The sequence below is a fragment of the Panthera pardus genome, unplaced genomic scaffold (assembly GCF_024362965.1).
Source record: "Panthera pardus isolate Hobbes unplaced genomic scaffold, ASM2436296v1 HiC_scaffold_13, whole genome shotgun sequence".
Taxonomy (NCBI): Eukaryota; Metazoa; Chordata; class Mammalia; order Carnivora; family Felidae; genus Panthera; species Panthera pardus.
In genome coordinates, this window is record NW_026526688.1 from 104,431,834 (window position 1) to 104,445,400 (window position 13,567).

The window sequence follows — 13,567 nt, forward strand, 5'->3', positions numbered from 1 at the left end:
AGCTGATGGACATTTAGGCTCTTTCTATAATTTGGCTATTGTTGAAAGTGCTGCTATAAACATTGGGGTACAAGTGCCCCTATGCATCAGCACTCCTGTGTCCCTTGGGTAAATTCCTAGCAGTGCTACTGCTGGGTCATAGGGTAGATCTATTTTTGATTTTTTGAGGAACCTCCACACTGTTTTCCAGAGCAGCTGCACCAGTTTGCATTCCCACCATCAGTGCAAGAGGGTTCCCATTTCTCCACATCCTCTCCAGCATCTATAGTCTCCTGATTTGTTCATTTTAGCCATTCTGACTGGTGTGAGATGGTATGTGAGTGTGGTTTTGATTTGTATTTCCCTGATGAGGAGTGACATTGAGCATCTTTTCATGTGCCTGTTGGCCATCTGGATGTCTTCTTTAGAGAAGTGTCTATTCATGTTTTCTGCCCATTTCTTCACTGGATTATTTGTTTTTCGGGTGTGGAATTTGGTGAATTCTTTATAGATTTTGGATACTAGTCCTTTGTCCAATATGTCATTTGCAAATATCTTTTCCCATTCCATTGGTTGCCTTTTAGTTTTGTTGATTGTTTCCTTTGCAGTGCAGAAGCTTTTTATCTTCATGAGGTCCCAATAGTTCATTTTTGCTTTTAATTCCCTTGCCTTTGGAGATATGTCAAGTAAGAAATTGCTGAGGCTGAGGTCAGAGAGGTGTTTTCCTGCTTTCTACTCTAGGTTTTGATGGTTTCCTATCGCACATTCAGGTCCTTTATCCATTTTGAGTTTATTTTTGTGAATGGTGTAAGAAAGTGGTCTAGTTTCATTCTTCTGCATGTTGCTGCCCAGTTTTCCCAGCACCATTTGTTAAAGAGACTGTCTTTTTTCCATTGGATATTCTTTCCTGCTTTGTCAAAGATTAGTTAACCGTACTTTTGTGGGTCTAATTCTGGAGTCTCTATTCTATTCCATTGGTCTATATGTCTGTTTTTGTGTTAATACCATGCTGTCTTGATGATTACAGCTTTGTAATAGAGGCTAAAGTCTGGGATTTGTAGGCAGTATTGAAACCCAAGTCTTCTTGTTTCTAAAATACATCTTCATTTTACTGTACCACATTTCTATTCCAGTGACCAGATACATCTATTTTTCTAACCTAGAAAGATATATTGGATCCATCATTCATGGCCTTCTAAATTCTCAAATGACCATAAGCAGTGAATTACCTGAGAGACTAGTCCTTGGCTTTAGAACTTTTCTACTGTTCTCAACTTGAAAGTATCCCAAATGATGAGGTTTTCAGTATCTTTGACAAAAGGGAGAAAAACAAAGTTGAGGTAATCAACTTTTTTCCATAAAGCTAGTTACAAATGTAAAAGACTTCTATTATTCTAAAACTACAATCTCTCTCCCCCAACACCCCTCTTCTTCTCCCCGTCTCTATGTTCTGATGTCTTTTTCTCTTTTAATGAAACAATGGAGCTAGTAGAAGGTAGTTTGCTTTTTAACATGCTTACTTGATCAAATAATAAGTGGGCAAGTCCACTGAAGGAGTGTGTCCAATGAATATAATCAAAATTACAAACTTAATTCTGTTCCCCAATTTCCTGTTCAAATGTGTTAGTTATTATGTCCTTCCTCTAACTGTGAATGAAATTTTGGACATGCTCTGTAGCTTCTCTATTGACCTTTAGTTAATAAAATGTTCTCAGATCACATTCACTCACAGTAATAGTCTCTTTTTAGTAAGTGATAAGTTCAGGCTAGTTAATAATCAAAACTCTGATCTTCATAGTAAGTTAATGGGTTTCCTCTACCAGCCCAGTCCTGCTCCAGACTGAAAGCCTACAGTGGGGGAAGGGAGAGATATGGTGACCTCCTTGTCTTTTTTCCTTTTTAGCTGACCTCCATGGCCTCGCCCTACATACATACTGAGTTTTAGCTTCTGATTGCACCAGGATTGGGGATGAGGGGGAATAAAACAAAGATATGGTTTTAATTAATGGCACAGCTAACATCTTGCTTTTGTTTTCTCTGCCCATGGCAGATGTTTGAAACTGATTCTTTCTCTTATAGAAGCTTTCATGTAATCTAGCTACATTTCTACCTCTTAAAATTTTTCTCAGTGGCCTATCACCATTCAAGACCAAAACAAAAACTTAGTGAGTACTTACTCTGTGTCATGCACTGTACCAGGTGCCAGGATATTTACCAACCCAAAAGCACAATGTGAAAGAACATATTAGTAAAATAAATAAATCTTCAGTCTCAATATCATATTAAGTTTAACTTTTTATTTAAATTTGGTCATAAAGTCTTACTTTACAAGTTAATTGCTATTGTAAAAAAGGGATAGGTCATTAATAGTCTCATTTCTCAGATGTTATTTGATATATGTTCTGAATTGTGTTACCTCCAATGCAGTGTGCACTTTGAACTTATAAGCAGAAAATCTATTTTCAAAGAGTATGCATTCGAGTTATTGAAATAAATGTGCTCACAAGTTGTAGTTTAAGACAGAGTAGGCATTGTTTATCATGTTTTACAGTTGACTCCTAAATAACATGGGGGTCAGGACCACCAACCAGCCCCATGCAGTCAGAAATCCTTGTGTAACTTTTGATTCCTCAAAAACTTAACCATTAATAGTCTACTGTTGACTGGAAGTTTTACTGATAACATAAACAGTCGATCACATATTTTGTATGTCACATGTATTATATACTGTATTCTTACACAATTCTTATTTCTCTAGTAAGCTAGAGAAAATACTTTAAAAATACATTTAAAATACTGTGCTGTATTTATCAAAAAAAAAATCCATATATAAGTGGCTCTGTATAGTTCAAACTCATGTTGTTCAAGGGTCAACTGTAATTCAGTTGAATTTCAGGAGAGGAACCAAGAAATTTATAGAAAGATAAACTATGATGGGTTGGCATTAGTGTAGTTAGGTGACCTTTTAAACTTTAAACTTCCACATCACAGTATGAAGTTGGTTCTGAGATAAGAAATAGAATAAATTGTCCCCTAAGGACAGACCTGAATCTCTGACTGCCTAGAGGCTCACTCAACCGGAGATCATGGCTTTTGATGGTACTTGGAAGATAGACCGGAATGAGAACTATGACAAGTTCATGGAAAAAATGGGTAAGGACTTAATTCTTCAGTGGCTTATTTTATTCCTCACAGATACTTTCCTTTCTAATTCTGTCTAAACCTCAGGGTTTAGGGAATGGCTCCTGTTCTGGTGGTAAGGATCCAGAATGTATGATGGTTCAGAGTAGGGAAAATAATATTTTCACTTCTTATATTAGGAAGACTACACTATCTCACTAGTAGAAGCAAAGATTCTTTGAGTTCTCTGGAACAAAAAAGATCCAGGTAGGTTTCATTCACTCTTTAACTAATGATTGTGCTTATACCATTGAAAACTGACTTTTTTTGTTTTGTTTTTTTTTTGTTTGTTTGTTTGTTTTTGCTTAGAGAGTAAAAAAGGGCAGTGTGTAATGAAAAGCTCAAAACTTTGAAACACTGAATTCTAGAGGATGGAAAAACAAAGATCATATAGAAAAGCAATGGGAAAAAAAAAGTTCTATCAAAATTCACAATTCTAAATAACTTAGACTTAATTCTCATTCCTCTGACATGTAAAATTGGGGGAATAATCTCATGATTCCATGTGGTTTCTGTGTGAGTTTTAGCTAACTTTAATATCTATTCCAATACTCTGGAAGTCCATACATTGTACAAGATGTGCAAACAAACTTGTGTCATTCCTCAAAAAATAAAACCTGCATCAATTATGTCTTATAGTTCCAGAATTCCATGTTGAAATTTATGGAATTTGCACATTCTTACACTAATGAATTTGACTGCAATATTTGCCAATTTTCTCATTTTTGTGACAGTCAGAAATGCTACAAAAAGCAAGGAGAATTATGAACTTCAAAATTTGAAAGCTATTATGGAAAGTGAAAAAACGTTTTAAAAACACTGTTTTTGCAGAATTAAAGTTCTTTATAAATATATGAAAATATTTAATCCTTCATTTGACATTTCTGGCATTTAGTTTACTTAACACTGAAACAAAAAGTTTGATAACTGTATTAAAATTATTCAGTTCTAAGATCCTACAATTCTAGTTTTCATTTAATTTTTCTTAAGTTTTGGAAAAATAGATTGAATCACTACTCTTGATCTAAGCTTGAATTTTTTCGGCAAGGGGCATTTTGAATGTTCTTGTGCAAAGACAATGCTATCAGGCTTTCTTCCCCACCCTCAAAACATACATAAACAAATAAGTGAAACAGGACTTGTTAAAATAAACACTTTCAATGGCATTTTGACTTTTTCTCCAACATCTTTTGCTTTGCAGGTGTTAATATGGTGAAAAGGAAGCTTGCAGCTCATGACAATCTGAAACTGACAATCACACAAGAAGGAAATAAATTCACGGTCAAAGAATCCAGCAATTTTCGTAACATTGATATTGTTTTTGAGCTTGGTGTCACTTTTAATTACAGCCTAGCAGATGGAACTGAACTCAGTGTAAGAAACTTTTTATAAGCAATGCATTCTTGATTTTTTTACACAATACTAAAATAATCTGTTTTCTTTCATTGGATGTGGTCTAATTAAGTCTCCTTCATTTATTGAAGCAGCCAATAGTTTATCCACATTGTATCTTGCACAAATTGGCAGAATATTTAACTATAATGTTTTTATTTTCATACACATCTGTAAATAGTCTGGATTGAACAATAAGAATTAGAAAAACATCCTTCAGGTGATTAAGTATAGACCTATTATTCATAAAGAAAATGATAGCTCAGTGTTTTCAACTTATTATATAACTGATAGCAATAAAAACTTTCATATTTCTCTAACTTAAACATAATAGTAATTTAATAAATATACCAAAATAGTAAAATAAGTGAATAAATTAGTTAATGGATAAGTGACAAAATGGGAAAGTCTAATGGTACATTGTAGGTCATTGGGAATATACCTTTTAATGTTTAAGATAAAAAATTTTAGAAAGTTATACTTTCAACTGATTTTTTAAAAACATTTTTGTCCTCAGGATTTTGTAGTTAAATTATATGCTGGTAATGACAAACTGTGAAATATCTTATCACTTATGGTCATTTTTATTTATTATTTATTTTTTAAAGGTTTTATTATCAAACAATCTCTACACCCAGCTTGGGGCTGGAACCCACAACCCAAGATCAAGAGTTGGATGCTCCACTGACTGAGCCAGCCAGGCACCCCTATGACCATTTTAAAATTATTACAACAATTATAAAATTAAAACAAACACAGGGTTGTTAGGTTCTCCATGAAACTAACTTGAACTATGACTAAATTTAGAACACTCGTTGTAACATGAAACATTGAGAAAAATGCTGTTCATCTACCTTAAAGTTTAGCATTTGGAAACAATTGAGTGAGACAAGCATAATGGTTACCAACACATACTCTAGAGCCCCAAAACCTAGGCTGAATCCTGGCTCTGTGACTTTAGGTGAAGTACTATGCCTCAGTTTTCTCAACCATAAAATGGAGATAATAATATCTACTTCACAACGTTATTGTAAAGATTGAAAAAGTAGATCTATAAATTCAGAACAGAGGGCACCTGGGTGTCTCAGTAGGGTAAGCATCCAACTCTTAGGCTCAGGTCATGATCTGTTTATGAGTTTGAGCCCCGTGCAGGGCTCTGTGTTGACAGCACATGGCCTGTTTGGGATTCTCTGCCTCTCTCTCTCTCTCTCTCCCAAAAATAAATAAACATTTAAAAATAAACAATAAACTCCCAAAAAACCCCACCTCAGAACAGTGTTTGACATACTTAAGACCCTAAAAAATATTATCATTATTATTATTTGTTGTGGTTACTATTATTATTATTTTACTTATTATTATTATTATTATTATTATTATTATTATTATTGCTATTTTACATATGTAGGGTGCTTGGAGCCTAGAGGGAAATAAACTTGTTGGAAAATTCAAACGGGTAGACAATGGATGTGAACTGAATGCTATCCGAGAAATTGTAGGTGGTGAACTGGTCCAGGTGAGTTGTAAAAATATTACAGCTATTTCTTAAAGACAAAAATAATTACATAACAATAATTTTATTTTGTGATTCCTGAGTTATAGCTTCAACAAATAAACTAATACTTTTCTCATAAATCTTATTTTAAAAAGATACATATTTTCTGATGCCTATTTATTGAAGAGAGCTTATATATATGCCAAATATATCATTGCCTATTGATAACCAAAAAATGTGTTTTAAAGTGGGCATATCCTGTCTCTGTATAAAATGTTGCTATCAAGACTAAGAAAAAAAAATATTATAATCATTTCAAAGCTATAATAATACTAGTACTTTTCTTAATTTAGCCTTAAATCTTAATGGCAAATTCTTCTATGTTTGTTAACACCTTTCAGACTTACACATATGAAGGAGTAGAAGCCAAGAGGATCTTCAAAAAGGAATGAGCTTCGTTTTTGGAGCACAGCCCAGAACACAAATTGAATAGAAAATCTATATTGTATTAAAACTGTTTTTCTCTCCCTGATTAGTCCTTTTGTAAACATAACCAGCGACTTGTATTTCTAGTCTTGCCAAGGCAAAAGAAGTAAAAGCTAATTAGGATTTAATTTGTTTTACATTCTCTAAGATTTACATTTATTGCTGTATTCCTGTTGGAAAAGAATTTGTGACATGTTTTAAAACAGATGAATAAACTTTGTTCCCACATTGCTTTGTAGGTAGCTTTTCCTTAAAAAAAAAAAAAAAAAAGAAAGAAAGAAAGAAAAAGAAAAAAGAACAAAAAGGAGGGGCACCTGGGTGGCTTAGTTAGTTAAGTATCCAACTCTAGGTTTTGGCCAGGGTCATGATTTTACGGCTCGTGAGTCCAAGCCCCACAGCAAGCCCCACATCTGGCTCTATGCTGACAGTGTGGAGCCTGCTTGGGATTCTCTCACTCTCACTCTCTCTCTCTCTGTCCCTCCCCTGCTCTCTCTCTCTCTGTCTCTCGGTCTCTCTCTCTCAAAATAAATAAATAAAACTTAAAAAAAAATTTTAAATAAAGATTAAAAAATAATTAAATAAATAAAGTTATGCAACATATGCATTGATAGACTATACTTCCCCCGACCCCCACATTTGGTAAACTGAAAACACAGACTGGATTGGGGTCTTTAAAATCTTACCCTGGTTGTGATTTTTCAGCAGAAACTTTGCAGGCCAAAAGGGAGTGGCAGGATATATTTAAAATGCTGAAAGGGAAAAATGTATAACCAAGAATACTCTACCCTGCAAGGTTATCATTCAGAATTAAATGAGAGATATAGTTTCCCAGAGAAGCAAAAACTAAAGGAGATCATCACTAAACCAGCTGTACAGGAACTGTTAAAGGATCTTCTTTAAGTGGAAAAGAAAAGTCCACAACTAGAAATAAAATATATGAAAGAAAAAATCTCCATTGTAAAGCAAATATATGATCAAGGAAGTGCATTTGCTACTTAAAAGTTAGTATGATGGTTAAAAAACAAAAATAGTAAAAACACCTGTAACTACATAAATAGTTTTAAAATACACAAAATAAAAAGATATAAAATATGACATAAAAACAAAACGTGGGGAGGGGGTTAAAATGTAGTGCTTTCAAATGCATTCAAACTTAAGTGACTATCAGCTTAAAATAGACTGCTATATAAATAGATCAATATGGAAAAACCTCACGGTAACCACAAGCCTAAAATCTATAATAGATACACAAAAAATAAAGAGAAAAGAACCCAAACATAACACTAAAGAAAATCATCAAACCACAGGGGAAAAGACAAAGAACGGAAGAAAAAAAAAAAAAAACAGAAAAACTACAAAAACAACCAGAAAACAATTAACAAAATGGCAATAAGTACATACCTATCAATAATTACTTTAATTATAAATGGACTAAATGCTCCAATAAAAAGACACAGATTTGCTGAATGGATAAAAATAGAAGACCATTTATATGATGCCTATAAGAGACTCTATTTTTTTAATGTTTATTTATTTTTGAGAGAGAGAGAGACAGAGAATGAGCGGAGGAGGAACAGAGAGAGAGGGGGACAGAAGATCCAAAGCAGGCTCTGTGCTGATAGTAGATAGCTGAATGCGGGGCTTAAACTGACAAACCCTGAGATCATGACATGAACCGAAGTTGGATGCTTGACTAACTGAGCCACCCAGGTGCCTCAAGAAACGCTCTATCTAAAGACACACACAGGCGGAAAGTGAAGAGATGGAAAAATATTTTACATACGAATGGAAATGAAAAGTAAGTTAGAGTAGCAATACTCATATCAAATAGACTTTAAAACAAATACTGCCACAAAAGACTAAAAAGGACATTACATAATGACAAAGGGGTCAATCCATGAATCAATTAATTTGTAAATATTAATTCATCCAACATTGGAGCACCTAAATATATAAAGCAAATATTAACAGACATAGAGAAATTAACAGTAATACAATAATAGTAGGGGACTTTAACACCCCACTTACATCAAAAGATAGATGGTCCAGGCCAAAACAAAAAACAAAAAACAAAAAATCAGTAGGGAAACAGTGGCCTAAAACAACACACTAGACTAAATGGACTTTACAGATACATATATATAACATTTTATCTAAAAGCTACAGAATACACATTATTTTCAAGTATACATGCAATACTCTCCATGATCAACCACATGTTAGACCACAAAACAAGTCTCAACAAAATCAAGAAGATAAAAATCATATCAAGCATCTTTTCTGGCCATAACATGAAACTAGAAATCAATTACAAGAAGAAAACTAGAAAAACCACAAACATGTGTAGACTAAACAACATGCTACTAAACAATCAATGGGTCAATAAAGAAATTAAAAAGGAACTAAAAAAATACCTTGAAAATGGAAACGCAAGGCTTCAAAATTCATGGGATACAGCAAAAATAGTTCTAAGAAGGAAGTTCATAATGATACAGGCCTACCTCGAGAAACAAACAAAAAATCCCATATAAACAATCTAACTTTACAACCTAAATAAACTAGAAAAAAAATAAAAATAATAAAGCCCAAAGTTCGTAGGAAGAAGGAAATAATAAAGATCAGAGTGGAAATAAATGAAATAGAGACTAAAAAAAAAAAAAAAGAAAAGCAATGAAACTAAAAGCTGATTCTTTGAAAAAATAAGTAAAATCAATAAACCTTTTGTTAGTTCCATCAAGAAAAACGACACAGGACCCAAATAAAATCAAATGAAAGAGAAGTTACAACTGACACCATGGAAATCTAAAGGATCCCAAGAGAATACTATGAACAATTATAAATCAACAAAATGGAAAACCTAGAAGAAATGGATAAATTCCTTGAAACACAGAACCTTCCAAGACCAAATCACAAAGAAATAGAAAACCTGAATGGACTGTTTACAAGTAATGAAATTGAATCAGTAATTTAAAAACTCCCAACAAACAAAAGTCCAGGAGCAAAAACTGTTACAGATGAGTTCTATCAAATATTTAAAAAAGAGTTAATACCTCTTCTTCTCAAATTATTCCAAACACCTGAAGATGAAGGAATGCTTCCAAACTAATTTTACAAGGGTAATATTATTCAATACTGGAACCAGACACCACAAAAGAAGAAAATTACAGGTCCATATTCCTGAATGACACATACGCAAAAATCCTCAACAAAACACTGACAAACTAAATTCAACAATACATTAAAAGGATCATATACCACAATCAACTGGGATTTATTTCAGGGATATAAGAATGGTTCAACTTCTATATATCAATCAACGTGATACATCACATTAACAAAACAAAGCATAAAAATCCTATGATCATCTCAACAGATGCAGAAAGAGCATTTGACAAAATTCAGTACCCATTTATGATAAAAAGTCTTGAAGTGGGTATAGAAGAAATGTATCTCAAAATGACAAAGGCCAAATATGACAAACCCACAGCTAACATTATACTCAAAAGAGACAAGCTGAACGCTTTTTCTCTAAGATCAGGAAAAAAACAAGGATGCCTACTCTTGCAACTTTTATACAACATAGTATTGAAAATCCTAGCCACTGCAATTAGGCCAGAAAAAGAAACAAAGGCATCTAAATTTGAAAGAAAAAGGGGCACCTGAGTGGCTCAGTCAGTTAAGCATCTGACTTCGGCTCAGGTCATGATCTTGCAGTTTGTGGGTTTGAGCCCCTCATCAGGCTCTGTGCTGACAGCTCGGAGCCTTGAGCCTGCTTCAGATTCTGTGTCTCCATCTCTCTTTGCTTATCCCCAAGTCATGCTCTGTCTCTCTCTCTCTCTCTCTCTCAAAAATGATAATAAATAAATAAATACATAAATACATAAATAAATGTAAAGAAAGAAGTAAAACTATCACTCTTTACAGATGACATGATACTATATACAGAAAATCCTAAACACTATTGGAGGTAATAAACCAATTTAGTATACTTGTAGAATACAAAATTAACATACAGAAATCGTTTGCATTTCTATACACTAATAACAAGCTACCGGAAAAGAGAAATAAAGAAAATAATCCCATTTATAACTGCATCAAAAAGAATAAAATACCTAGGAATAAATTTAACCAAATAGGTGAAAGACCTGTACTCTGAAAAGTGTAAGACACTGATGAAAGAAATTGAAGCAGACACAAACAAATGAAAAGACATACAGTGCTCAAAGACTAGAAGAATTAATATTGTTTAAATGTTGGTATTAGCCAAAGAAATCTATAAATTCAAAGCAATCCCCATGAAAAATGCCTTTGCGTTTTTCATACAACTAAAACAAAATATCCTAAAATTTGTTTGAAACCACAAAGACTCCAAATAGCCAAAGCAATCTTGAGAAAGGAGAACAAAGCTGGAGGTATCATACTCCCTGATTTCAAATTATACTACAAAGCTGTAGTAACCAAAACAATATGGTGCTGCCACAAAAACAGACACATAGATTAATGGAATAGAATAGAAAGCTCAGAAATAAACCGATGCTTACATCGACAAGTAATCTATGACAAAGAAGGCAAGAATACACAACAGGGAAAAGATAGTCTCATCAATAAATGCTGTTGGGAAAACTGGATAGCTACGTGCAAAAGAATGAAACTGGACCACTATCTCACACCATGTTTTCAAGACTTGAATGCAAGACCTGAAGCCATAAAACTCCTAGAAGAAAATATAGGCATAAACCCTTTGACATCAGTCTTAGAAATATATATATATGTTTTTGACTAGTCTCCTCAGGCAAAAGTAACAAAAGCTAAAATAAATAAATGGGATTACATCACAGTAAAAAGCAGAGAGAAGAAAACCAACAAAATGAAAAGGCAACCTGTTGAATGGGAGGAGATAACCTGCAAATCAGACATCCGATAAGGGGTTAATATTCAAAATATATAGAATTTGCAAAACCTAATATCAAAAAAACCCCAAATAACCTGATTTAAAAATGGGAAGAGAACTTAAATAGATATTTTTCCAGGGAAGACTTACAGATGGCCAATAGTCATATGAAAAGATGCTCAACATCAGGGAAATGCAAACCAAAACCACAATTTTACTTCACAACTGTCAGATCGGTTATTATTAAAAAGACAAAAAATAAGTGTTAGCAAAGATGTAGAGAAAAGGGAACCCTCATACATTGTTGGTGGGAATGTAAATTGGTGCAGCTACTGTAGAAAACAGCCTGGAGGTTCCCCTAAAAAATTAAAAACAGAACTACCATATGATCCAATAATTCTACTTCATGGTATTTATCCAAAGAAAACAAAAACACCAATTTGAAGGGATACATACACTTCCATGTTCACTGCAGCATTATTTACAATTACCAAGATATGGAAACAACCAAATAACCTGTCTATTAATAGATGAGTAGATAAAGAAAATGTGATGTACACACACACACACACACACACACACACTCATACACACACACACACACACACACACACACACACACACTGAAATATTACTCAGCCATAAAAAAGAATGAAATCTTGTCATTTGTGACATGGATGGACCTGGAGGGCAGTGTGCTAAATGAAATAAGTCAGACAGAGGAAGACAAATACTATATGCTTTTACACAAATGTACAATTTAAGAAATTAAACAAACAAACATATAAAACAAACAGAAACAGTCATGGATACAGGAAATAAACTGTTGGTTACCAGAATGGGAAGGTATTGAGGGGTGGGCAAAGTAGGTAAAGAGAATTAAGAGGTATAAATTCAAGTTATAAAATAAATTTCATAAGAATGTAATGTACAGAAAAGGGAATATAGTCAATACTACTGTAATACTTTGTATGGTGTCAGTAACTAGACTTATTATGGGGATCATTTCATAATGTATAAAAAATACGGCATCACTATGATGTATACCTTAAAATAATAGGATATTACATGCCAATTATGACTCAATGAAAACAAATCTTTCACTGGTTGTAAATATTTTCCTTAGAAACATCTATTATTACAAAAATAATATACATTCAATTAGAACTCAGAAATAAGAAAAGCAATTGCAAAATAAATATTTCCATAAACCTACAATCCAGAGATTATCACCATTCTGATTTTGATAGATATCCTCCTAGTTCCCTTCTCTTGGTGTAGATATGTATATTTCCCCATTAATATCACTCAGAACAATATGATAGGAAATAAATGAAATACTAAGTCAAAGAACTATATTTTTCTACACTAGTGATTTTCAGATCTGGCTAAGAATCAGAATCACCAGAGAAACTAAAAATTTTTTGCATTTTTTTAAATGTTGATTTATTTATTTTGAGAGAGAGAGAGCTTGAGCAGGGGAGGGGCAGAAAGAGAGAGGGAGAGAGAGAGAAAATCCCAAGCAGGCTTCATGCTGCCAGCGCAGAGCCCAAACTGGGGCTTGAACTCCCAAACCATGAGACCATGACCTGAGCTGAAATCAAGAGTTGGATGCTGAACCAGTTGAGCCACCCAGGAACCCCCAAATTTTTGCATTCTTCATCTCTACTGTTAACCTACTGGATAGAATCTCTGAAAACAGAACCAGAGATCTTGGAAAGCTCCCAGTAGTTCTGCTGCAGCAGGTCTACTAACCAGTCTTTGAGAACAACTGGGCCGTCAGACACCAAAAGTGTCACCTTCAACTGCCACCTCCTCCTCCCTTTTTTTTTTTCATAAACACTGATTCTGACAACTGGCTAGGGCCCAAAAAGTTTTCTTTTCCTCGTATTCTCACATGATGTACTATTTTATACACTTCAAGCAATTATATTTTAAGAAGGTGTGTATTAGGGGGTGGAGAGGGGAATCAACTTTTTCAGTATTTAACTATGGACTTTTGTTTTGATTAATTCTTTTTCACAATGATGAAAATAGCAGCTAACATTTATATAATTCTTACTACGTGTCAGGCACTGTTCTAAATGGTATATACATATGGCAGATACATTATAGTGAGGGAAGAAAACCATTTGAGTACGGGA

At 33.7% G+C, this 13,567-nt stretch overlaps 1 protein-coding gene across 1 annotated transcript; it reads left to right on the forward strand.

Moving 5' to 3' along the window:
* Positions 1-3,019: 3,019 nt before the first annotated feature.
* Positions 3,020-6,763, forward strand: FABP2 (fatty acid binding protein 2). Its single transcript, XM_019418598.2, has 4 exons — positions 3,020-3,132; positions 4,361-4,533; positions 5,960-6,067; positions 6,448-6,763. The coding sequence occupies exons 1-4, from the start codon at positions 3,066-3,068 to the stop codon at positions 6,496-6,498; spliced, it is 399 nt and encodes a 132-aa protein (XP_019274143.1). The 5' UTR covers positions 3,020-3,065; the 3' UTR covers positions 6,499-6,763.
* Positions 6,764-13,567: the final 6,804 nt, after the last annotated feature.

What these genes read in the sequence shown, in the direction of transcription:
- FABP2 (XM_019418598.2), top strand. Translation starts at nt 3,066, where the DNA reads ATGGCTTTTGATGGTACTTGGAAGATAGACCGGAATGAGAACTATGAC. An exon ending in CAGATGGAACTGAACTCAGT is followed by an intron (nt 4,534 to 5,959) that starts GTAAGAAACTTT and finishes TTACATATGTAG; the next exon opens with GGTGCTTGGAGCCTAGAGGG. An exon ending in TAGGTGGTGAACTGGTCCAG is followed by an intron (nt 6,068 to 6,447) that starts GTGAGTTGTAAA and finishes AACACCTTTCAG; the next exon opens with ACTTACACATATGAAGGAGT.